Raw genomic sequence first — 27,842 nt, 5'->3', positions numbered from 1 at the left:
GCTATAATCAGCTACATAGCTGATTTGGATAATATTTTGGCAACAAATTAATTTTGTTATAGCAACAGAATGATTTTGTTAGGAGCAACAAATTGATTTTGTGATTAAACAAACTGGTTTGTTAGTACATCTTGAAACATTTTGTTAATGCACCCAATGAATTTGTTGCTCCAACTACACTCATTTGTTACCACAACATATTTTTCAGTTATCCCGTCTTTTGTTATTTCAACAAAACTGTTTTATGCGTGCAAAATTTTATTTATTTATAGTTCACAAGTCCCGGCAGTCACATAGTGACTGCAAGGTTGCTACACGGAGAAAAAAGTATTGCTATTATAGCGATCCAGTGGATCGTGATCGAATTATCGTGATTAGCTCAAAACAGTATTGTCATATTCACCATACGAATACAGTTATGCTCGAAACAGTGAATACTGAATACTACGCTCAACTGTATAGTGAATATCTCAAAAAGTTTTCTTACTACAGCGAAACGGATCGTGATTATCACTATCCACGAAGCGTTCAGCGCCAGCACACATACAGTCGACGCTCTCTGTATTGGACCTCTCTGTATTTGACCGCTCTCTGTATTTGACCATATTCTTCCTCTGTATTTGACGATTTTACACAGCTCTTATGGACAAGGACGAGTCAAATACAGAGAATGGTCCTGTACGGGCGAGTCAAATACAAAGAGCGTTGACTGTAACCAAGTCTGAAACTTACGAGTTTATTTATTTACAATTTTGGTGATGAAATAGCGATAATTGCACCAATTTATATTAACAGCGATATGGACAATTGGGTTGTTGATAAATTATTCGAGTGGAATCTTGAAAAACTCGTGTCGTTTTTTGAAGGTCTAGTAAAGAAATAAATCTTCCTATGTTAACTGTGTTAATGCTGCGTCCGTGGTTATTGTATATAATTCTACTGCGTTGATAAAGAAAAACAATGAACATTATATATTATATTAAATAAATAACATTTGTGTTTTCATAAAAGGTTTTTTTAGCATAAATAATTTGATCCCATACTACTTTACGCAAAAATGTTATTTTTTTTATAAAGTATATGGAGTAATAAAGAAGTAAAAATTCCATTAAAAAATATTTTTCTTATGATAAAAATAATTGCGTATTTTTAATGAATATATCAATAATACAAATTTCTAGGCTAATATTTTTAAAAATAAAAAAAAAAAAGTCATATAAAATAAATTCCAACTGCTGTCAGTCATTATTTAAACATTTTTAAACCTAACCTAATTCTTGACTGTCATATAAACTACACAAAAATTTTAAACTAATCAAGCTATACAAGGAATTCGTATTTATGTTTATAACAATAATATACGAAAAAACTAAAAAAAAAAAATAATCTGCAATAACATATAATTAACATTTAATCAAAAACAACTAATAATCATCTATAAACCATAGCAATTTAGACATTCGATATCCGAATCCATGTGGATCGTGATAATCACGATCCACTAGATTGGACATATGCGCATCTAAAGTATAGTCATACGTGGATCGTAATCACCACTATACACGGAAAAAAAATCCTATGAAAAATTACTATAGTAACATCGTAATCCAGGACTAGACTTTCAGTATCTCGATTTTTACGATGCTGCCGTCTACAGAATACAATTTGAATTATTGAAAATTACGATGTTATTTAGTAAATTTTTTTTTTGCCCTCCGGGCGGAAAGCGGCAACTTTCGTCCCGCTGCGCTAAACTAAGTTGCCGCTTTCCGCCTTCGTCGGACAAAAAATTAGTATACACTCCTCGGGAAGTAAATAAGAAAGCCTCAGATCACATGTTTGTTGACCTCGGCTTCGCCTCGGCCAACAATTACATGTGATCTGAGACATTTCTTACTTTACTTCCCTAGGTGTGTAATATACTATTCCGTAAGAGCAAGTGAATAAGGACGCATACTATAAGTTTTAATAAAAGAGAGACAGAGTCTAGTAGTTTGCGACGCCACCATCGAAAGATGACCAACTACTGTATCGAGGGTCTTATTATGTGACTGAACAGAAACTTTAAATATTCCCTCCGATAGCGTGAGGGGATAAACCTTGGACTTGAGGCGGAGAGGACACCGGGTTCGATTCCTGAATGATACAGAATTATTTTTTCGGTGACCTAACCTTCTTTTTAATTTGAGTGATAGAAATTTACGATGTTGCATCGTATAAATTACGATGTTTGAGTTCTGGCCCGGCACTGCAATGTCCTATACTAAAAATTACGATGTTTGCATTGTAATTTTTCGTACAATTTTCTTTCCGTGTACTGTATCGTGATAATAGCAACACTTTTTTTTTCCGTGTAGTTCAAATTCAAAAGTCTAAAGGGGAAAATAAATGACTAAAAAGAAAAAGTTACCAACTCCTTAGATATCGCTTGTCTATTTTATTTGAACTACTTATAAAGCTTATAGCGATCAATGAAAAAAATGTACCGTGCGGGCACCATCATCTTTGCTTGGAAAACCACTGATACTATTCTTTTCATCGAAAATTTTCTTCTTTTTCATGTTTGTCTAAAAGTCACTTATATAAATAAATATTTGGGTGTCCGTTATTTACTGAAATTACTCACTTTAAGTGGGTATCATCAAAATCTTGAATATGTGGCTTAAAGACTATTTATTTTCCAATTCTTTTCAATAATCCTTTATAATAGGATTAAGTATACTTCAATGGAAATAACTTTTTTTTTCTTCTTTTTCTTTCAAAGCATACTCCATCGATTGTTGTTTTTTCTTCAGCCAGAAAGGTCTCGAAATCATTTGATCTTTTCGTAGTATATTATGTTGGAGTTCTTATCAGGCATACAGTTTTTGCAATAATTTCTTTTTTTGATATTGACTACATACTTTTGTCTAAAGTTTAAGTTGATAAAAAAATTATCTTGATTAAGAAAAAAAACCAAGATTATCATCTCAAAGAACTTTATTGAATTGAGCAAAAAAATTTTTGAAATTTAATTAACTTAAACCAAAGAAAATTGTTTTGTTTGATTTAAGATGATCTAATTTTTTAAAATTATTCTTTTAGTTAAAAATTTTTTTCCTTATATCAATTTAATTTATTTATCAGTGACTGGTTATAACAATAATATGTTTCAATTTCTCACTTAGAAGTTATATAGATATTATAAGAATATTATATAAAATTATAAGAATTATAAGAATATAAAACAATTTTTTCATTTTTTTTAAATTGAAAAAATTTATTTAAAACTGATTAATCAAATATTTCCTGAAAATTCCTTACAATAAATTTGAAAATTTGTGTATTCTTTACAAAAAGTTAATATTTATAATTTTGGTAATGAAAATGATAGTTATTCAGTAATTATTTAAGCATAAGGTTCCTTTTTGACTACATAGAATTAAAAAATTAATTTATTCCATTTTTTAATATTTATTTTACATTATGTTTTTTCATAAAAAACTTATGGATCAAAAATAAAAACTGATGAAAAAATATGTTTAGTATTTTATCAAATTTTCCTTCAATTTTCTGATTTAATTAAATTAATAATTAAAATCTTTCATTTCATCCATTCGATTCAGAAGAAAGTATTAAATAATCCATTTATTTTGGGGAATTAGAACACATTACCTGAAATGTAAAAAGTATGCCGTGGCGATCTGACGTTTATGATTATTATATTACTCTTTTAGATATATAGATTGTAGTAGTCACGCAAACTTTTTATTTTTACTTTTAAAAGTCCAAGCGAAACCTTACTTGATACTTGTATTAATTATTATTAGTATTATTGAAAAAATAAAGCAATTCATCAAAATAGTATCATTTTTCTGATAAAATATAATTTTACAGTGCAATAAAGTTAGAAAAATCAGAATCTTTTTTCCTAAGAAAAAAGAATAAAATTTTTACTGTACACCGCAAATCAGAAACTAACCTAATAAGTTTGAATCTACTTAAAAACACGTTATCGTTTTCACTTAAATTTAATTAACTGTTATACTAACGAATTGATTGTTACAGAAGTTCCGCTGCTTTCATTAATTAATTTATTTTGTCGGTGACTGTTAATAGAGGAAAAGGCGAACAGATGTTTGTAAATAAACTATAGAAAGAATTATCTTATCAGAATTATTAGAAAATACGCTTTTAATTTTTTTATTTTCAAAAAAATTGTTTTTATAGGCTGAAAAAAACAATTCTTTACTAGAGGGTAAATTTTTTTGGCTCAAGCCAAGACAATTTTTAATTAAAAATTTTAAATTTTCTCGAACCAAGAAAATTTCTTCTTGCTCCAAAATAATTTTTGTTTTCCTTAAAATTTTCTTAGTGCAAGAAGTTTGTTTTTTCTGTGTACAAATTGCGTAAAGAAACAATTTCTTCATTTTTTTTTGTAGTCTATATTCGTTTCTTTCACTTCATTTGGCGATTAATTATCCCACACAAAAATCCCTCACAAGTTATTGATTTTTCCCTTGTATGAGCAGTTGTATGCGGAACTTTAATTAATAATTTGTCTCTATAGTATACCATAGTATATTGATGAGTCTCACTTTGAATCAAATGCAATTACAAATATATGTCAGTGTCAAGTTGTTTTACAATTGATGAATTATTAGTTTAGGTAGCAATCAAATATCAAACAATAATAATCTATGGTTAATTGATAGTTAATTAAAGTATAAATTATTAATTTTGTTTCCGTGCATTCATTCACTTTTTGTACCACATTTTCAACTAATATTTAATCAATTTTGATGAGTAAAAAGTATCTTAGATAAATGATAACAGTAAAAACTGCGTCACCCATTGTAAATTAAGTAAATATAGTTATCGGCGTCTGCTAGACTACAAAAGATAAGAAAGATGACGTAGAAGAAGTTAAAAAGTATTTGTGATGAAAAAAAATATTTTTATTACTGCACTAATTACCACAAACTAATTTTTGTAGATCAATGCATGCTCATGTGGTAATTGTTTAAAATTAGTAATGATTAAAGTAGCTAGTAACACTTATTTCATTCAGATTAAAATAAATACTTATCGCTAAGTTTATCACAAAAATATTTCTAATAGTAGCTATTAGTTTTTAATAATTTTAATTATAACGAAATAACACACTGATAAAAAAATTAAAGTAGTTGTCATAGTACAATACTTTACGCAAAATTGTACTCGTGGAGAAGCAACCCATACAATTGTTTCTGTCCGACTTCGTAGATATATATATACTTTTTCATAAATTGTTGAACTTTAATCCGTTATTTATAAATAATTAGACGGTCAAAAAATTTTTTATTTTTTTTTAAACTCACAACAAATACATTAAAAGACTGTCAAAGTTTTTTGAAAGTTTCTGACAATTAGTTTTTTTTTTTATAACTAAGAAACTGGTACAGAACTGCAGAGAGCGTATGCAATCAATTTTAACTATCCAATTTTTAATTGAATTCATCTCGGACTATAGGTGGTCAATCGACTTCAAATTTTAAGGGTAATTGTATCATCATGTCCTTAATAAGGATACAAAAATTTAGAATTTTCTAACGCTATGCCTTAACCACAACAACTACCTTAAGTTAATTCAAAAGAAAAAAAAGTTTGGAAAATCCAAAAGTGCACGACTCATAATGCTCATTTAATTATGAAATATAAAAAAAAAAAAAAAACTTAAGTCGTTCAAAATTAATTGCCGAAAAAACAGCTGTAGTAGGAAGGTACTGCACAAGCACCCCTGGTGGAATAAAATGTACATAATATCTATAGATATAGATTTATCACCATCCATGTTAATTTTACATGGATATATATATAGATATACAGTCTTGTAGTTTTCGTTTTTTATTAATTGCAATTAAACGACACTGAACTAATTAATCATTCGCATTCAGTGACCTACAATCGTCGATTAGAATTAAAAAAAAAAAAATTTAACTCAAATAATGGATTTTTTCACAAGTTGCAGTGTTTCCGGGTTTCACACATGACGGACAGGAAAATTTTTTGACCTATTTTGGTGTTTTTTTCCAATTCTATTGCAGTAAATCAATTTTTAAAAAGTATGAAATTAATCTCCATTAAATTATCTCGACAATAGTATGCAAAATATCTTGATTCCGTGAACTAACAAGGCTATAATAATAAAAATAGCCGCCAAAATGAGGCGAAAAAAATTTTTCGATCGTAAAGCACTCTCTGATGCTTCGCATCATGAGTCGTGCAATATTTGATCAAGAAATTAATTTTGAAGAATTAGATCATCCTTGTTGAGCAAATTGGTTATATTGAAATGATGATTTTTATGTTATTCAGTTTTAAATCTAGAATAGATTATAATTATATAGTTACTATAGCGAATCCTATTAATACTAATAATAATGATACTGTATTCAATATTGTTAATCATCACTCTAATTTTGTACTTTTCATTATTTTTGTATGTATATATGATGTACCGTTAATTATATTTGTATTTTTTATAAGTTTGCCATTCGGCCATTAGGCCCTGGCATAATAAAGCAAATCTATCTATCTATCTAGCTATCCTGAATTAAGCTGAAAAAATTTTAAACTTAGTGGAAATAGCTTATAGGAAATTTTTTTTTAATACTTGAATTGTTCAAAATTATTTCTTAGTGTAAGATTTGTTATTTTAAATCGGATTAATTTTTTTCGTTAAAGAGTGAATATCTTAATAATCTTAAACAGACAAAGTTTTAACACTTGATATTTCTAAAGCGACTCAAATTTTTTAAATCTTTATTCAGACCTTTTTTTAGAGCTTTCAATTTCTTAATAAAACACACTTTATCCATTCTTGTATCGCGATTTGTTGCAGAGTTATAAAATTCCAAAGTTGAAAAAAAAAATTTATGTTGTTTTAATGTAAAATAGAAATTTGGGAATTGCCACTTCTAAATATTAAAATTAAAAAATAATCAGTTTTCTTGAAACACTCTACTGTTATAGTTCCAAAATATTAAAAAATTTATCGACTAATCCTTTATTTATATTTTCTACAAAAACAGTTGAGTTTATTTATAACTTTACAAATCTTTTTACCTCAAAATCTTCCGTCACGATTTCTCTTGAACAAATTGAGCGATTTAGATCAACCTTGCGGAAGTTAATAGATTTAGTAGCTGATAGTTTACTTGAATCGAGTATTCCTCCGATATTCTCTTGTCACGACTTGGTACCTACTAGTTTTGTTGAATATTCAAACCAAGTTAGTGCCAACCAATACTTGAGAAAGATCCATTAAATTAAGATTTGTACAATGGTTGACGTTGGCAGTTTCTAGTTCAACAATGACGATAATTCACTGAATAAACATTCACTAGCTCTAATCACCAGTGATAAAAAACTTATGAAAATAATTTTATGTTTTTAAAGTGATCGAATTGTTAAAGAATCCCTCTATTTTATTTTCAAATTAAGAATACTTTTTCTATGCTTGTTAAATAGATTTTAAAATTTGGGTAAAAATCGATCTGACAGTAAATAAAATAAAAAACGTGCGCATAAAATTGCATATATAGGTCATTCTAACTGAGGTTATCAGACGCTTTTGAATTATATTTGTACCTTTTTTATTTATTCAGATCAACTTTTACCAATAAATCGATTTTATTGCACCATTACTGCAGCCTTTATATAGTTCTTTGGAATAAATCGAGCTTTTTACAATTTTGAGCTTAAATAAATTATCTAAAATCAATAATTTCGGAGTATTTTATTAACTAAATTAGATTATTAATCTGATTTGTCGCGTAATACACCGAGAAAAAAAAATTATTTTTTGCCCTCTGGGCGGAAAGTGGCAACTTTGGTCTCACTGCGCTAAACAAAGTTGCCGCTTTCCTCCTTCCTCGGACAAAAAAATATTATACAGCCCTTGGGAAGTAAAAAAGAAAACCTCAGATCACATGTTTGTTGACCTCGGCTTCGCCTCGGCCAACAATTACATGTGATCTGAGGCTTTTCTTATTTTCCTTCCCAAGGGGTGTAATATACTATTTATTTATTTTTTTGTTTACATGAACTCCAATCGGCATTGTACATCTATCAAGATATTCTTTAAATCATAAATTTTTGAATTCTAAAATTCTAGCTTGAAAATTACACAGAAAAAATAAAAAGGGAAAAATTACATTATATGATGTAAACGTGGTGTTCCGTATAGAAAACTAGAAAAATTACAGTTTCAGATTTTAATTATTACAGATTTTATAAGAACTAAATTGTAGAATGTAATATTTACATTTTAATGTAATAATTACAATCTGAAACTGTAATTTTTTCAGTTTTAGATACGGAACGCCATGTTCACATCATATAATGTAATTTTTCCCGTTTTTTTTTCTGTGACACACAAAAATAAATTCTTATTTAACCCTTCGTAGGTAGCGTGTCTTTTCCGAACTAAGTCGGTCGCATGGTGAGCGCTCCGCCGCCGTGTTAAAACGTACGCGCTGTTGCCAAATGTAAACTAATACTATTTCCTTGTGAGATAAAGTATTTTTTCAATGTTTTATGATTAAATATAATTTTACTTTTATATTTTATCATAAATTTAATTGAATAACAAAATTTTTTTTTTATTTTTATCACATGTGATTAAATTTAACATCTAAGACCAGATTATAAAATTATAATATGACATTAAATCTAGCTGTCACTTAAAAATTTTTTAATTTTTTTTAACAAACAAATTTTTTCAAAAAAATTATTTTTAACAAATTGCATCTTTAATTTTTTAAAACGTCTGAATGTCAATTTTTTTTATAATTATTTTTTGTCATAATTTATTTGCTACAAAAATTCTTAAAATTATCAAATATCCGCTAAATTAATTATCATTAAGACTAGCCGACACAATCTTTGTGGAGGGGTGATAAAATACCTTGGGGTGACTATAGATAGTACTCTCTCATGGGAGAATCAAGTAACAAATGTGTGCAATCGCGCTATGAGTATTCTAGCACAACTAAAAATAAACAATGAAATATTTAGTGAAAGTTTACGTATTAAGCTAGTATCTACTTTAATAATTCCTCTCTTTGATTATTGTTGTGCGGCGTATACGAATATGTCAAACAAATTATTATTAAAGATGCAGCGTGAATTGAATTCGTGTGTTAGATTTATCTATAAAGTACCAAAATATAAACATGTTACTCCATATTTCAAAAAGTTAGGTTGGCTAAAGCTTGCAGCGAGAAGAGATTATTTCATTGCTTGTCTGTATATAAGGAAATTCGACTAAATTATTGGCAGTTATTCGGCTCAAAACTAGACGTTTTGCCTGTAGCACTGCGTAGAGTTGATGTTAGACAAGACTATCTTCGTATACCGCAGGCTAATTGTGTCATGTATGATAATTCATTCTTAATTCATGGCATACGTATCTGGAATGCAGTGCCAGCTGAGACTGTGGCTGTAGATAATTTGGTTGAATTTAAAATGCTTGCTTCAATCACTTTTTTGAACATGACAATTAACAATTGCAATCTTTATTTTGGATCTTATTTAAATATTTTTTATTGTAGAATTATTATGACTTTAAATTAAGTTATTTGTTTGTATTAAATAATCTATTTGGATTTTATAACATTTGAAATTAAATCTAATTGCAAACCTTTAATTAGTTAAGTAATCTTGTAACCTATGTAAACCAATGTAATTTAAATATTGATGGCTTTGAGGGAGCTTAGGTTCCAGAGCCAAATAAATTTTTTATCTATTTATCTATCTATCATAATTAGAATTAAATTCAATCAAAAAAAATAATTTGAAAAATTGGCATCCATTGTTATTTTTTTTTTTTTTTTAATTCGTTCACCTGAAATTTTTTTGTTTTTTCATTATTTAAATAATTAGTAATATATAAAGCCAGACATCTGTTAATTTTAGTATGATGTATTATAAAATAATTTATTTACCAATTGTATTATTATTACTATTTTTATATAAATAATATTTAATATGAGTGTAATTATTACAGTATTTTGAACAAATCACAAGTTATAATGTAAACAGTAAAATTAACCTCAAACATTACTTTATTTTTGTACCTCACATGCGGTAAAACAGATTGAAATAGTGGCGGTAACGACATTTGGCAACAGCGCAGTTAGAAAATCTCCCGGAGGCTCACTCGCACCGGGCGGCATAGCGCCGCCCGGTTCCGAAAATTGATTTTTTAAGTTACTTCGTAAATATTTTTATGCTTTTTGATAACGTCACAATTTTTAGAAAGGTTAAAAGAATGCACTTAATTTTTTTCAAAATTATCAATGAACTCAATTTCGAGAAAAAAAAAAAAATGCAGAAAAGGCGGCGCCGCGCTCATTATGCGACCTACGAAGGGTTAATGATGCCAAAAGTTAAAATTATAAGTATTATTAATAACATTGCAAAATGTGTTTTTGACATTGGAGCAGAAAGCCTGGTAGTTATTTTGAAAAAAATGAGCATTTTTGAGACAGTAAATTAATTTGTTGGAAATTTTCAACTTGAAAATGAAGAAGATCATATTACTTTATCCTCTAAATTAAAATATATGAAATTAAAATAAGCGTGAAGTTAACCAAGTATCGAATTATCGCAAAAATGTGGTCCCCGATTCCTTATTGGTTGAAAAATTAAGATGCGCGAAGCGCGCAATTTACATTTCTGGTTTTATTTTAATTTCCAGTAATAAAAATGAAAATCGAAAATAATGAACAAGTATTGGTCATTTGAAATTTTTTGAGAATCTAGATTGAGAGGAAAAATGTGTTCTAAAAAAATGAGCAATGTTGTAATAACAAATTAATTTGTTGAAAATTTTAAACAATCTTATATTTGCTAAAAAAACAAAAATTTTTCTTACAGTAACTTTCTTGTAAAAAAAAGTTTTCTAGATTTGAGAAAAAACAATTTTGGATAAAAATTCTCAAGTTGTCTATCTAAAATTGCTTTTTTTTTCCAAATCTAGAAAAATTTATTTCAATAAGAAAGTTACTGTGAGAAAAATTTTTATTTCTTCAGTTAAGAAATAAAATTGTTGAAAATTTCAAACAAATTAATTTCTTGTCACAAAAATGCCTATTTTTTTCAAAAGAAATTTTATCTCTCAGTGTATAGCTGTTTTTTATATTGACTCCTTGGAGCATTATAAAATAGTTTTTAAAATAGTATAAATAATGAAATGATTCATTAATTAAAAGTACAAGATCTGAAAAAGTCATCTTGCTGCATGCGTTGAATTTAAAAAAAAAAATGGTCAATTTTTAGACTTCTTAAATCCAACGCATTAATAAAATTGTTTACCAAGTATGCACTGAAAAAAAAATTCTTGACTGAAGGGTTTAATTTTCTTGGCTCAAGAAAATATTAAGGAAGATTGAAAATTTTTTGAATGAAGTCAAAGTTTCTTGAGCTAAGAAAATTTCTTGCTTCAAAATAACTTTTGTCTTTCTTAAAATTTTCTTGGTGAAAAAAATTTTTTTTTCTGTGTGTTAAGTATAAATGAAAGTAAGGGTAACGGTCAATAATATTTATTCAAACGGTTCTGAATATATTAAATGTAATTTGCATTCAATTATCTACGAAAGTCACTTGATAATTGCTTCTTTAATATACGAGAATAAAGTAATTTAATTCACGCATTTGTGACATTATTTGAGCTCAGTTAATATAGAGGATAAAAGAGAAAGCAAATAATAAAAAACAATATGAGTTAATCCAATAAATCTCGCGGAATTTGGCAGTTGTCTCCTAGAAGACGTAACTAAGAGACATGAAAAGCAATAGTGTAACTTCAATCACGCTAATGAATACTCTTAATTGAACCCATTTAATTTAATTAAAAAAATTTCATTTAGTTTCGGGTCATTATTATCTAAAGTTAATAAAAAATGCATTAAGCACAATCTTAAAATAAATTATCACCCCAGGTGTCCAAATTTATGATCATTCAAAGAAATAACTAAAGCTGTTGATTTTATTGAAATTGTACTCGATTTAATGTTTGTATTGATCGTAAATCATTGATTTTGATCGTTTATTTCATAGCTTATACAGAAAATAGTGTCTGACTTATGCTTGGAATGTCTTCTTGATGACAGTATGCTGTTACTTGAAATTTGAGTGGCATCTGTGCCATCCGACTATCAATAGCTTCATGTATCAGTGTTCAGTGGACAATTTCCAGTTGAGAGAGCAAGGCGGAGTCAATCCTCGGCTCAATTCTCTTGAGGTGTGCAATACAGAAGAAGAGTGAAAAAATGAGAGAAAGCGAAAGGTAGATTAGAGTTTTGATGGAAGTGTATGGTGTAGGAAAAGAGAGCAGGCAGGGGTTACGCATGTCAACTAGAGGACATTCACTTATCGATCAGTCTCGCTCGGTTTATGCCTCCTGTTTCATTTTTTTTTTTTTTTCAATAATCTCAGTTTTTTACTTAATTTACTGTTTAGTATTTTTTTACTTCGATTTGTTCTCGACAGTTCTTCACAAATTATTTTTTATTTTTTGATTTAGACAATTGCAGAACAATTGCAAATATTTGATGACAAATAGATACATTTACTATGGATTTAATTTTTTGATTCTGTAGATTTTTATATTTTTTTATGATTAATTTCGAACTTAATTTCCTGAGGAAATCGCGTTTTTTCATGTTTCCAATTGCAAATTTTTAAATACTCCGTAATTTAATTAATTCTATGAATGTTTAAACAAAAAAATATTTTTTTTTGGAATAAAGGGTTTTTTAAATCATTTAAATCAAGAATTTATTTCAAGTACAATCATTATTTTATATAAATATTTATGTTTAAATACAGACAAGATTTTGATAAATTTGAATTTAAGTCCCAAATTTCGTATCCAGTTATAAGTTTTATAATATTTTTAAAAAGTTCCTGAAAATCAAAGTTGTTTATAATTGACATGCTAATAATATTACTTTTGATATCGATATCAGCAAAAAAGCGGATGATAAGAATGAGAAGGATACAACATACAAGTATCGAATTTACATGTTACTACTACTTTGTTATGACAAACGAAACAATGCTAAAAATGTTTTAGTGTAATTTGAGAACATGCAATCATTGAAATTTGTTAATTTTATTACGTTAATGTTGATTAATTATGAGCATTTAAAATGTATTTTTTTCGCAATTAAAATCAAGGAGTTTTATTAATTAAACATCGGATGCAATTTTTTTAGGCTTTTTACAATAATTCAAAAAATGTTGCATAATGATGTAACTCGTAAATTTTATGTGGAAAGAGTGTTTTGACAATTCTGTAAAAAATGTAAATATTTTGTACACTAATGAAAAATTTAATTCGATCTAAGACAAAAAATCTTGAACCAAGATAAATTTTTCAATTAAAAAACTTCTCTGTCTGATTTAAGATAAAGCATTAACTTAAAAATGATCTAAGTGCAAAATTTTTTCTTGTATCAAATTTTTTCATTACTCTTTTTTATCCAAAAATTAATTGATATAAATTTTTCGTTTTTCAATCTAGTTAACTGCAAATTTCATCAAATAGGGTAGAAGTACCGGTTTTAGCCATCTTACACTGAAAAAAAAATTAATTTGTTTCAAGAGAAAAATCCTTGAACCAAAAATATAATTTTGAAGAAGGTAATTGTCTTGAATCAAGACAAAAAATTTTTGAATCAAGTAAAATTTATTTAAATTAAAAAAATTTCTTAGTTTAAGAATTATTTTACTCAAATCAAGAAGATAAAGCTCTTCAAAATTATATACTTGATTCAAGAACATTTTTTTTCTGTGTAGGGCCATTTTTGGCCACTTGATATTTTAGTGAATTTGTAAAAAATTTAATTATTCAAGTAGAATTTTTATAGAATTTATAAGCAAGTATATTTATACGAATTGAATTAATAAAGTCTTGCGCTTATAGAAACATTTATACAATAATTTGAAAATAAAGTGGCCCCAAACAGTACTTTTACTCTATAATTGTAGAAATAATTTATTAAGGGTTAATTAGTAAAAAATTTCGATAGAATCACGAAGCACAAAGCACAGTCATAGCACAGTCATCTCATTCTTAGAGGTGCAGAAACATAGAACAAGAACATTAACATGAAAGCATACTCAAGTAAATTTAAAGTAACTAGTTTAGCCAATAAGACCTTTTTACGACTAATCCTTATATTATTTGAGTAAATGACGATATGCATCATGCAATCCCCAAGTCTTTTTTCTGTTTATTGAGCGTGAATGCATGTATGCGTTTAACGGGTAGAGGAGACTAGAATGAATAAGTATAGAAGAGTTGGATGACGGAATAAAATAGAAATGAGTGAACGGTGAAGATATATATCATATAACATGTGGAACTGAGAAACAACAAAATGGGGCAAGTGCCCCATTGTGAGATAATCCATCCTCGTAACGGTAGGACGCGCATGCGCGATCCCTGCTTCCGGTTAGCCGCGTTTGGCTTATGGCGACGTCAACCAACGTTGAAGTAATCTAGAAGTACTATTATCGTGTTTTTACCACAAGCTAATTTATTTACTCTAAGTCACTCTTGTCGTTGAAATGACCAATCGTCAGACTCATTGATTTGTTGTTTTTAGAATGACACTTGAACAGCTTACTGATATTTTAGATTTCGACGCAACTGGGCAGACAAAATTATTATTTTTGTCAGCTTGAAGATTATGTTTTTTAATTTGTCACCCAAATTTTAGTAATGAAGGCTATTATACTATTAGTTGCGTTGTAGAATTTCCGGTAAGATCCTGATTAAAAATAATTATTCCCAACTTTCGTATGCTGGAGTCTTATTGAAATGTCATAATAAAGAGCAAGTGTCTGAAGAGACTTACTTCAAATTGTCTTGATTGTAGAAAAGTCACTTTTCTAATAAACTTATTTTGAAGATAAACGGTTATATTGCTTCGAGAATTTCGTGTCTTGGATTTTGTTATCTTGGCTCAAAAGACTTACATCTTCGGTCGATAACTACACGGAAAAAAGAAAAATGGAAAAATTACATTATATGAGGAGCTGATTTTCAAAAGGGTATCTTTTCGTATTTTAAAATACCAGTTTTCTGAACTTTTAAATATTAATTACTTCGAGAATTATAAAGATTTATCAATGAAAATTGAATTGCACCTTCATAACCGATAGCACTTTCTAGCTAAATTAAAAAAAGTTCAATATAAATCCTTATAATTGAAGATAACCAATTTTTTGTCTCGATTAATCAAAAATGAAAAGATACCCTTTTGAAACTTAGCTTCTCATATAATGTAAACGTGGCCCGTTGTAAAGAAAACTGAAAAAATTAGTTTCAGATTGTAATTATTACAGATCTTATAAGAAGTACATTGTAGAATGCAATATTTACATTTTAATGTAATAATTACAATCTAAAACTGTAATTTTTCCTTTTTTCTGTGTATTGTCACTTGGTTCAAGAATATAATTGATTATTGTTGATCGTTACAATTAAATTCTTTATCCAAGAACAATTTTCGAAAACTAATAATGATTTTTTGTTCTTGTAATAACTTTTTCTTAATTCAAAAAAGTAAAAAAAAATCTTTAAAAAAAACGAAATTTTTGTTTCAAAAAATTATATGGCCTGTTTTTTGATGATATAAAAAGTAATCTAAATTCAAGTATTTTTTGTCTTAATGGAGTTCTTGACAAGTCGGTAATATATTGAACCAATTTTACTGTAAAAATAATAAAGTTAACTTGATTTAAAAGAAGAAATCTTGAAACAATTGTTTCATTCATTTTGAAGAAAATGATTTTCTTGAGTCAAAAGAAAAAATTCTTGAACTAGTATACTTAAACCAAATAAAAAAATCATTTTATTCAAAATGAGCCTACTTAACTTTTATATTAGTGTGTGTATTTTAATATTAAAAATATAAATTATTTGTTGAAATATATGTGTATCTTGTTCAAAAACAGTAAAGTATTTTATTGAAGAATAAAATTCTTGAGCGGAAAACATTCTGCTTTTAATACATGAGTTTTAATTTGTTAGTTCTAAAGTTATTTTATTGATGATTTATAAAAAATATATGGTTAGGATATCTCAATCATTTAGAATTATTTTATTCTAACAAATATAAATTTTTTAAAACGATCTTAAAATCTCTTAAGGTAGTTGGGTCATGCGAGCAAAATTTCAAGAAACCTTTAAAATTTATAATATAATAAGTAATTAGATGCATGATGCACATGCTGTTAAAATTTGGAGACGTTTTACCACGTCTAACCGAAGGTAATTGCAATTGAAAATGACATTTTTACACAGGCGGTATGGGAAAAGAGAGAGAAAACCGCGAAGTTTTATTATTTGTGTATTGAATAAATTTTAAGAATTTCACGAAAAACTAATATTACTTAGTATAATATATGTATAATCATCCTAAAAAATTTTGGAATTCCCTACCACATAGTTTTTGAGAAATCATTGATAAACTAGTAAAGTAAACAAATAAAGTCATACGTGGAAGTAATTGAGTAATAACCCGTAAGAGAGGTGATACTAGCGAATGAAAAAGACAGCATAATAGCATAAACTATAGGTCGGGAAAGAACTACCTTAAATGCTAAAACAATAAAATTGCCTGTACGTAAATGTCATTTTCAATCACAATTAACTCATGTTTAGTAGAAGGGAAAAAATTTTATGAAAAATTACAATTGTAACATCTTAATTTAAGACCAGACTTTCAGTACGGTCACTTTAATAATTTAACGATGTGAAAATTGTCATTCTAACAATTTTTATTCCATATACGGTCAATTGATTTCAAAATTCACCAGCGTATGTATTAGGTTTTCTAATACATATACTTCTAATCTGAAGAATTGTCAATTCGGCATTTAGAAGTCAACTATCTAACGAAAACTGTATATATTAACACAAGAGTGTAATTTTGAAGAAAATATTTTTCTTAATTGCACGCCTCATAGCGTGAAGCGCGTGAGGTTGTGCTTTATACTCGACTCGTCAAGTTCAAGCAATTTTGTGATCTTTAAATGCCTCTATCACAAGCATACTACACTTATACAATGATATAAGTAGATGTACACCGAAAAAACACTTAAATTAAACCATCTTTTACTTTCTAAAATCATTTTAAGTTGCTATTTTGAAAAAAAAACGTTTTGAAAAAAATTTTACGTGGACGTCCGGATGTCACCCCATTTTGGATGTACCAAAGATTACTCCCGAACAAATTGATATTTCAAGACCGGACCTTTTTTATTAGTTTAAGAATTCGATGAACTGGGTCCGTATTTCATATCAGTGGCCTAGTTGACGTATTTTTTTTTTAATTGAATTTTTATTAAAATTCACTACGATACAACCGTACAAAGCCAAACGAACTTTTCTTATTTGTCACGTAAAAACTATGGCGCCACTTGATCAAGCTAGATTTTTTTAGACTGCGTGCGCATATGACAAGAAAAAAGGGCGCCGATATTTAAAAAAAAAATAAATAATACTCTAAGAAATTACTTAATTATAATTTTTTTTTTTTTTTAATCAATTACACAATTAATTGTTTTCTTAAAAAATGAATGAGCGTTATGAGGCGTGCACTTTTGGATTTTCCAAACTTTTTTAGTTTTTTTCTGCGTAATTAATCATGTCATAAGTTATTAATAAAATGTAAATATCACAAGGTCTTGACAACAACCTTGAAATAACATGCCAAAGGGGTCAATTATCCTTTATCTCAAATAATTATTATGTCAGCTATTAAATCAATGATTGCTGTTTTGTAGTTAAGTCTCGAACCGCTCTCGTATTGTTTTGTTGTTAGTTGTTATAATCAGCCTCGTCACGTTATGTTATTTACTCAATATTTCTCCTTTACGTCTATACTGTCATGCAGATAATAAAGTAAAAAAATAGTACTTACACTGATATTGATAATATTCGCAAACTGTATTGGAATTTAATTTAATAAAAGTTTAAGCTTACTTTACTAAATAAATTTCAATCTGAAATCAAGCTAATAGCTTCTGTTGACTCGAAGTATCTACTAAACTTTAAACTGTTAATTAAGATTCGATTTCCTTGTATCGAATTAAACCGATTACTTTCTCACTTATTGATTTTCTTTTTTTAATTACCAAGTTTTACGTTGTTGTAACAAAGCAATTAATTTTCAATTAATCCTTGATTCGAATAAGAGATTTTAAACTTCAACAAATAAGAACACCCTTTCATTGATGTTCCATCAATCAATAGCAATAAAATGTTATTTAAAGAATTTAATCTACTTGTTTAATCAAACGATCAAATTTTTTTGTTACAGGATTTATCAATTGTAACGCCAATACACTACAGTCACTCGCTCAATTACACGGTAAGTTTTTTTTTTTGTATAAAAATAATTGTTTTCCATGATTGAAATGAAAAATAAAAAATACAATATTGTTTTTTAGAGAATTGTTATATTACTAAATATTTAACTATTAATTACACATATTGTAATTAAAAGTATCAATTTTGTTAATATGATACATTCAATCTAAAAATTCTGATAAAATTAACATGTAATATATATATTTATAAATATACTTTTATTTATTTATTTAAATTAATTTGATGCCAAGGTATTGGTCGAATGGCAAATATATACATGAGCGTTTATTAAAGTACACGTAAGAGATTTAGTAATTAATTTATGCCGTAATTCTAAATTTAATAAGAAGAACAAAAGAAAAAGTTACACGTGAATTAATAGTAGTGGCCGCTAGCCCTTATTTAATACAAATAGATAATTCGACATTAAAGCATAAATATTTTGAAGAAATAGATCAAAATATAAATCAGAATATTAATTATGCACAGAAAAAAGTAAACTGTAATATTCACTTGGATTCCGGTTAATTTTTATAGTTTCAAACAGTAAAGCGGACATCGGGGTGACAAAATATAAATATTACAGAACTTAATGTAGAAAGTATAAAAGCCACAATTTATATCGAAAATAAGTGATTAGTAGCTGTCACTATAGTAAATAACGACTCTTTCATCTTAAAAAATTACAGTTTCAAACAGTAAAAATTGCAATTTCAATATATAGTTCATATTATGAGGAGAAGGGAACTTACTCTCTTAAATCGAAATAGTGACTATAGTGACTATTCACTATTTTTGCAGTGCAGAGTAGATCACTAATTCAAATAGTGGTATACTTTTCACTACTGAATAGTGAATTCGCTCAGTGCGAAGCCATGGTGGGGGAAAAACTTATTTACCGTCAGCGCCATGAGTGGCTATATCCGATACTAAGGGGGGATATTTTTATGTTTCGAGTTAGCTAAATATACAAGCGAATTATTATTTAAAATTTATTTAAAAAGAAATACATAAAATGAGTCACAAAAGTTGTTGTGTTGTAAGTTGTAAGAATACAAGTAGAAAATGTGCTTGTCATTTTTATAAATTTCCAACAGCAAGTTGGAAAATAAATCAAAGGAAAAAATAAAATTAAAAATGATAAATTTAATCAATAAAAAAGTTTTCCCAGCTTTATTATTGAATTTTAATATGTAAATTTTAGTTAGCAAACATAATCTATTTTTTTGTACTCAAAAACAATCAGCACTTTTAATTTGTAAAATTTTGAAACAATGAAAGATTTTGATAATTTCGTTGAATCAAAATTTATTTATAAAAAAAAAAAATAATTAAATGTTTATTCACGTTTATTCAAGTTTTGTTATAATTTTAATTTTTTTTTAATTTTTTTCTATTTTCTTTTTATTTGATTTTAATCTGACGTTAACCAATCTTTATGTGTGCTAACTTCTATGCTACTTTTTATGATATTAAAGTTAGCTGTCACTTGACCATTTTTTAATTTTATTTAACAAAAAAATTTTTTCCGAAAAATTTTTTTTTAAAAATTGCATTTTTAATTTATTAAATTTTCTAAATGTCCAATATTTTTTCTCAATTTTTTATCCAGTAATTTATTTATTAAAAAAATTTTTAAAATTATTAAATATCTGCTAAATTAATTTTCATCTACTTTTTCGGTATTAACTATACTTACATTTTATTTTTTAGTGCACAAGAACACTTTACGGTAACAAATATTTATTATAAATACTCCCTTTAATTAATAAAGCATTCTTTTATTTATTATTTAATATTATTATTACTAACAGCCATTCAATACATAATAAAATATATTACAATAGCCCCCTGTAGTTCAAACGTACCGTGGCGCTGAAGTTGTGCACAGAGCGAATAGTCACTATTTCATAGTCGAAAGTCACTATTTCGATTTAAGAGAGTAGATGAAAGAGAAGGGGGTCTCACTCTGGGAGAATTTAACATTTGAAACAGTAAAAATTATCCTATATACTAAAATTGATGGTAGAATGAAGTTAGCTTAGTATCGAAAACATGGACCCTGATTCCTTATTGGTTCAAGATTAGAGCGCGCGCGTATGCGCGCAATTTGAATTTCTAGTACTTTTAAAATATACATTTTACCAGTCCAAGCAAGTCAATAATTACAGTTTGATTTTCAGCGTTGCGTTTAGAATTTACCATTTTACTTTGTAAATATTGACGTTGCTTGTATTAGAAATTTACTAACTTTATTTTATACTTTTTACATATCATAAGATCATTTTTTAGGTACAAAATGATGAATATCAAAGTCTGAATTCTTAATTATTATATTTTAACATTTTAGACATTTACATAGCGAATATTACTGTTTGAAATAGTATTTTCTTCCATGTAAAGAGTAAATTGTAACGTTTAAATGGTAAATATTATAAAGTGAATAGTAAAATCACGATTTTACTGTTTGAAATGGTAATTTTTAACAGTTGATCATTACTTATTATAAATCGGTTGTTATTTATTACAGTTTACTTTTTTCCGTGTATAAATCGGCTCATGTTACATTTTCTTACATAGCAAAATGTACTTGTAAATAGTCTAGGATTAATTCAGAATATATTTAATGTAGGGGAGACTACAATATAACAAAGAATACAAAATAAGGATTACAGATAATAAATAAAACAATAAAAAGTGATGTAAATCGAATAATACACTACAAATAACATCTATTATAGTTACGTTCAATAATCAATTGAATTAGATGGTTAACGGATGTTTGGATACAAATCTAACATATTAACTTATTGTTAAATTTGGCGACATTTTATATTATTTTTAATACATTATTGATGTAAAAATAATATTTATTTGATTTATTTAATTGTTATGAATTTTGTAAATTTTATTCTTACATGCTTGTGATTTTATATTAATTACTATACTGCAAATCACTCCAAATCCAAGTACGTTATTTTAACACACAAGTGTGTACTATGCTTTGACGGCATAAGCAAACTATAGATTTTAACACCATAAAACGTGTAAAAAGTGACTACAAAAAAGTATAGTTTGTTTACGGTGTTGAATATGGAACACACTTCATGTGTGTTAAAACAACGCACTTAGGGCCAGTTTTTCAATCCGAGATAAAATTTTATCCAGGATAAAATTATTATTGCCAGTAGATCTATAAACATGAAATACATAGATATATTTTAACAGTGGATAAAATTTTATCCTGGTTTAAAAACTGCCCCTTAGATTTTGCTGTGTGATAATAATATACAGAATAAAAAATTTTGTGTTAAATCTATAACACTTTTATGTGTAAATTTAACACTTTTTTGGATTCTATTCTCTTAAATCAACACAAAAAAGTGTTAAATATACCCTGAAAAAAAATAACTTGAATCAAGACGAAAAATCCTTGAATCAAATAAAAGTTACTTAAATTAAGAAGAGATGAACTTCTTCAAAATTATTTACCTGATTCAAGAATATTTTTTTTTTATAACACAAAATTTTTTTGATGCAATGACGCAAAATTTTTTACTATGTGTTATTGTAATTATTTCAGTTGCTTTATGATGTATTTATTTATTTATTTTACGCCAAGCGGCAATATACATAATAGAATATTACACACCTAGGGAAGTAAAGTAAGAAATGTCTCAGATTACATGTAATTGTTGGCCGAGGCGAAGCCGAGGTCAACAAACATGTGATCTGAGGCTTTCTTATTTACTTCCCGAGGAGTGTATACTATTTTTTTGTCCGACGAAGGCAGAAAGCGGCAACTTAGTTTAGCGCAGCGGGACGAAAGTTGCCACTTTCCGCCCGGAGGGCAAAAAAAGATATAATATTAAATTTATCAGATAAATTTAATTAAGTGATATTTTGTTACATGGGTGATTCTCTGTAAGGACGTCTTAAATCTGTACAAAATTGTCCGAACAAATTATTTTTGATTTTATTAGAAAAAAAATTAACAAGGGATACAAAACTATCAGCTTAATTATAATAAATAAACAGCCGAATTAATTTTTGCTTTTTCGATATTTGTGTATCTTTTGCCATATAACATAACAGGGGAATGATTTTTTTTATCAAATTGAGAAAAATTAAGCAAACTATTTCAATGCATTCAACTTTTTAAGTTCTCAATGAATGTTTACATTAATTAGAATAATATTAAGACTTATGGATCCAATTTTATAAATAAATTATAAACAAAAATAGCTGCCAGGGGACTGAGTTTTGAAGTGGCCCAGACATATATTTCTAGAAAAAACGGTGCTTTGACACTAAATAAAATGGCGATAAAGCGCTAACATCCCTATGGTTATTAACTTACGGCTAGTTAGATCCTTATAAACCTTACAAAAGGTAAAATAACACGCTAGATTTTTTTTTTTTGGCTTTGTACTTCTGGCAGGGGACTGATCTTAAAATGCCTGGGACAAACTTTGGTTTCATAAATTTAATGAAACAAATTAACTTTCGGTACTTTTTATTGAAGAAGATTGTTAGTTAACTAATTAAGTTTATAAACATTATGGATCAAATTATATATTATTGACGAATAACTTAAAATTTAATGTTAAAGTTTTAATTTTGGGACTGGGACAGCCCAGGGGACTGACATTTCGGTGGTTTACAAATTTATAACAAAAAAACCAAAATTTATTCCATTTTAGTTTTCAATGCTCCAAATATAAATGTTTTTTTACTTTCATAATACATTTTTTTTAGTAACAAAATAACAATTTTTCTAATAAAAAAATGCCTGGGACAGCAAAAAACATCCTTACAGAGAATCACCCACATATATTACAAATAATATTAAACTTTGCAAAATTTTACAATAAGTTAATGTATTAGATTTTTGTCCAATTACTTGTTGAACTATAAATAACATCAAATATTTTTCCAACACCACTCGAGCCACGTGGTTTCAACAAAAATAGTTTTTTTTCTTGTTTTTTATGGTCATTGTCATTCTTAATTTTACGAGATTCCCCGTCGTGCCTCGTAGCTTCCGTTATTCCTCAAACTTTTTCGTATAGTAATTATTTCACCATATGCTAAAAATGTGTGACTAAAATACAAACTCTGCTGTCATGTCAACTTTAATTACTGATGTTTTTAAAATTTAAATAAAAACTTTTAGTAAATAGTATTATGAAGCTCATGCTTTACATTTTGCATATTAAATTGTATAGTGTCTAATTATGAAGGGCTGTTTACTACCCTAAAATCTCGCTAGTATTCGTAGTATGGATGTACATGTATTTTGTACTAACTTGTGTCTATAAAGAATCTATACGGAAGAGGACGACGAGGCGCGAATGTGAACTCTGAGCAGACTACCTGTAATATTGATCGGAGCTAAAAACCCTTGCTCCTGGCTTTTTTTCATCCTCGATACGCCATTACCTCTATATTTTGTAAAATATACCTTATTTACTTAGTTTGTTTATTAAAATCTACAGATGATAGCTTTTTAAGTTTTTAATAAAATTGATTTATATATTAGTACACGGAATAAAACGAGCCTGTAAAATTTACGGAGTATATATTCTGTAAATTTTACAGACAAATTCTATACAATCTACAAGAGTATTATGTTATCATTACAGAATAACTTCTTAAATTAAAATTAAGTTTAGTCATTAATAAACGATGTAAATAATGATCCGTTAATAGAAAATTTCAAATTTTTATTGTATGATTATAAATAATTTTTTTTACTGATTATAAAACAATAATTTGTCTAAAGTACACTACAAAAAATTAGAAAAAATTAAAATTTTTGATAAAATATGCTGATCCGAAAATTTGCAAAGGTGCTAATCCCAGTAGCGCTTTTCAATTCATTACAATAAATTTTCAGTAATATTACAGAGAAATTAATATTTAAGTTCTCGTCCATATTCAAAATATTTTAAATAACTTAATCTTGAGAATTTGGACAATAAATAAAGATATTAAATTATAAATGATAACACATTTTCATTTATTGTCTAAATTCCCAAGATTAAGTTATTTAAAAGATTACAGAGAAAATTCTGTCATAATTATAAAAAAAGTTTCGTTATAATTATAGACTTAATATATAAAATTTATAAATTTAAAATCACACACAGTAAATAATATTGTGTTAAATACGGTCCACACAAATATTGTGTTATTTTAACACAAAGTGTGTTGAATTTTAACACTAATTTTATGTGAACCGTATTTAACACGCACTGTAAAAAATTTTCCGTCATTGTGTAAAGTGTAAAAATGTGTGTATTGATTTAACACACTAGAATGTAAAATTCTATACACTAGAGTGTAATATTCTACACACAAATTTTTACACTTTACACAATGACAAAAAATTTTTTACTGTGCAGAAATTGAGTTGATTTTACACAATATTTTTTACATTGATAGAAGGATTCATTTGTATCAAAAAATATTTGTTAATAGTTAACAAATCATTCATCAGAGATCACTTTTTAGTATTAAACAAATATTTCTTAGTATTAAAAATGATTTGTTTGTATTTAATAAATCTGATATTTATTTAATAAATCTTTTTAAATACTAAGAAATATTTATTAAGAACTAAAAAGTGGTCTCTAATAAATGATTTGTTAAATATTAACGAATATTTTTAACTATAAACAAATCTTTCTATCAGTGTACTGTGCAGAATTCACCATATAAAAAAAGCGTGTAAAAATAACGTTAAGTTCTGTAAATTTTTCAGAGTATTTTATACGAGAGTATGTTATTTAAGAACTGAAAAAAAAATCTCAACAAACAAACAAGTAATTAAGGTAGTGGTGAAAAATTCCCACTGAGTAAGCCCCCCCCCCCTTTTTTTCCTTTATCTTCTCTTTCCCCAGTCCCCGAATTTGTCGTTAATGACAAATTTACCTATGAATTATGGCTAAGCTCAAAATTTATAAACGTACTGGAATAGTATATTACACATCTAGGGCAGTAAAATAAGAAATGTCTCACATGTAATTGTTGTCCGAGGCGAAGCCGAGGTCAATAAACATGTGATCTGAGGCTTTCTTATTTACTGCCCGTGGTGTGTATACTATTTTTCTCCTCGACGGAGGCGGAAAGCGGCATTTTCGTTTAGCGCAGCGGGACTAAAGTTGACGCTTTCCGCTCGGAGGTGAGAAAATATAGTATATTACACACCTAGGGAAGTAAAGTAAGAAATGTCTCAGATCACATGTAATTGTTGGCCGAGGCGAAGCCGAGGTCAACAAACATGTGATCTGAGGCTTTCTTATTTACTTCCCGAGGAGTGTATACTATTTTTTTGTCCGACGAAGGCGGAAAGCGGCAACTTAGTTTAGCGCAGCGGGACGAAAGTTGCCACTTTCCGCCCGGAGGGCAAAATAGTATATTACACACCTAGGGAAGTAAAGTAAGAAATGTCTCAGATCACATGTAATTGTTGGCCGAGGCGAAGCCGAGGTCAACAAACATGTGATCTGAGGCTTTCTTATTTACTTCCCGAGGAGTGTATACTATTTTTTTGTCCGACGAAGGCGGAAAGCGGCAACTTAGTTTAGCGCAGCGGGACGAAAGTTGTCACTTTCCGCCCGGAGGGCAAAAAATATTTTTTCTGCCCTCCAGGCGGAAAGTGGCAACTTTCGGCCCGCTGCGCTAAACGAAATTGCCGCTTTCCGCCTCTGTCGGACAGAAAAATAGTATACAAACCTATGGCAGGAAAATAATAAATATCTCAGATCACATATATGTCGACCTCGGCTTCGCCTCGGGCAACATATATGTGTTCTGAGACATTTCTCATTTTCTTGCCACAGGTGTGTAATATACTATTTGTCGTAAATAACAATTAAAGAAGTTTTTTTTTAAGGATCTGGGAATTTAGGGCTTCTGGGATTAGATGGGAAATAACTTTTTGTCGAGTCATCGGAAATAGAAGAAATCATTGAATTGGATGATTACAACAATGACTTAGCGAGTGAATTTTCCATTAGACCGCAAGATACAAGTCTTGCCAAATTGATAAATATAACTTTCTTAAACTATAGATTAAAAAATAGTATATTACACATCTAGGGCAGTAAAATAAGAAATGTCTCGGATCACATGTAATTGTTGTCCGAGGCGAAGCCGAGGTCAATAAACGTGTGATCTGAGGCTTTCTTATTTTACTGCCCTAGATGTGTAATATACTATTCTCCTCGACGGAGGCGGAAAGCGGCATTTTCATTTAGCGCAGCAGGAGGAAAATTGACGCTTTCCGCCCGGAGGTGAGAAAAAATATTTTTTAAAAAATATTAAACAAAAAATTACTTAGATATTTCTTCATTATCAATGGTACACTTCTAGTTATTTATTCGATTATTTGCTAATTTGTTTTAATTGTATTAGGTGACTCTGTAATTGGATTAACGGAAGCTTATTTAATTCTCTTGAGCAAAAGAATACGAGTATCATGGTTTCTACTGTAAAACCATTGAATTAAAAGCAATTAATTCTTAAGCTTAATTAATACAGAAAGGTTTTTTTTTTCTTATGATAATTTATTGTAATCAGTTTATAAATAGATTTATATTATCGTTAAATTTTCGCTTAACATCAAGTAAATTTTTTTAATTATAAAATTTAAAAATAATTAATTTTAAATTAATACAAATAACTTTAACAAAAAAAAATATAAAAACGTTTAAATTTAAAGTTTAAAATTTTAATTTATTAAAATTTAATTATTTAATTAATTTAATTATTTTTTACAATGAGCTAGTTAGTCATACAATAAATATTTACAAATAAATAAAATTAACTTGAATAAAGAAAATAATTTAAAAAAGTTTTATTATCTTAAATGAAGCCAAAAAATTTTTGGATCAATTTTTAAATTAAAATTTACTTGAACATAAAAAAATTTCTAAATTTTAAAAATTTTTCTACTCAAATCAAAACGATAAAATTCTTTAAAATTATTTTCCTACAATTCAAGTTAATTTTTTTTTTAGTTTGGTAAATATTAATTTCTACTAATTATCAGTAGTAGATTAAGTAATGTCGACTTCATTGACTGAACGTTGAACACCATATCATGTGCATCGCGCGTAAAAATCTTTATCTAGATATCCATTTAAAAAAAAAAATCAATTGTTTAAAAAACGGAGAAAGTGTTTCAATCTACATGATTAAGCAAACATTTTCTTGTTTTAATTATTATGATTTTATCATACTCAACTCTGCGTTTTTTATTTATGAAAAGCCTGTATCAAAGGATTTTTTTTTGCTTGATGAAAAGCAATTCGTGGTAGTATTGTAGGAAAAATCAATCAATACACGGGAAAAAATTTCTGGGAAAATTTACGATACAACTATTGTAAAGCTGGACTATACTTTTATTACTATTAATTGTCAA

The 27,842-nt window shown here is 27.7% G+C and overlaps 1 protein-coding gene across 2 annotated transcripts in view; it reads left to right on the top strand.

The window, feature by feature from the left end:
• LOC123271995 (cytoplasmic polyadenylation element-binding protein 2) overlaps positions 1–27,842 on the top strand; it is a 132,236-nt gene that overhangs the window by 90,904 nt on the left and 13,490 nt on the right. For both annotated transcript variants that reach the window (XM_044738562.1, XM_044738561.1), the window contains exon 3: positions 18,363–18,413. In XM_044738562.1, coding sequence (XP_044594497.1) covers positions 18,363–18,413 — 51 coding nt within the window. The remainder of the gene's footprint in view (positions 1–18,362; positions 18,414–27,842) is intronic.

This window comes from Cotesia glomerata, linkage group LG9, assembly GCF_020080835.1.
Source record: "Cotesia glomerata isolate CgM1 linkage group LG9, MPM_Cglom_v2.3, whole genome shotgun sequence".
NCBI classification, from domain to species: domain Eukaryota; kingdom Metazoa; phylum Arthropoda; class Insecta; order Hymenoptera; family Braconidae; genus Cotesia; species Cotesia glomerata.
Note: the sequence above shows the minus strand (reverse complement) of the source record. Positions and strands in the feature narration are given on the sequence as shown.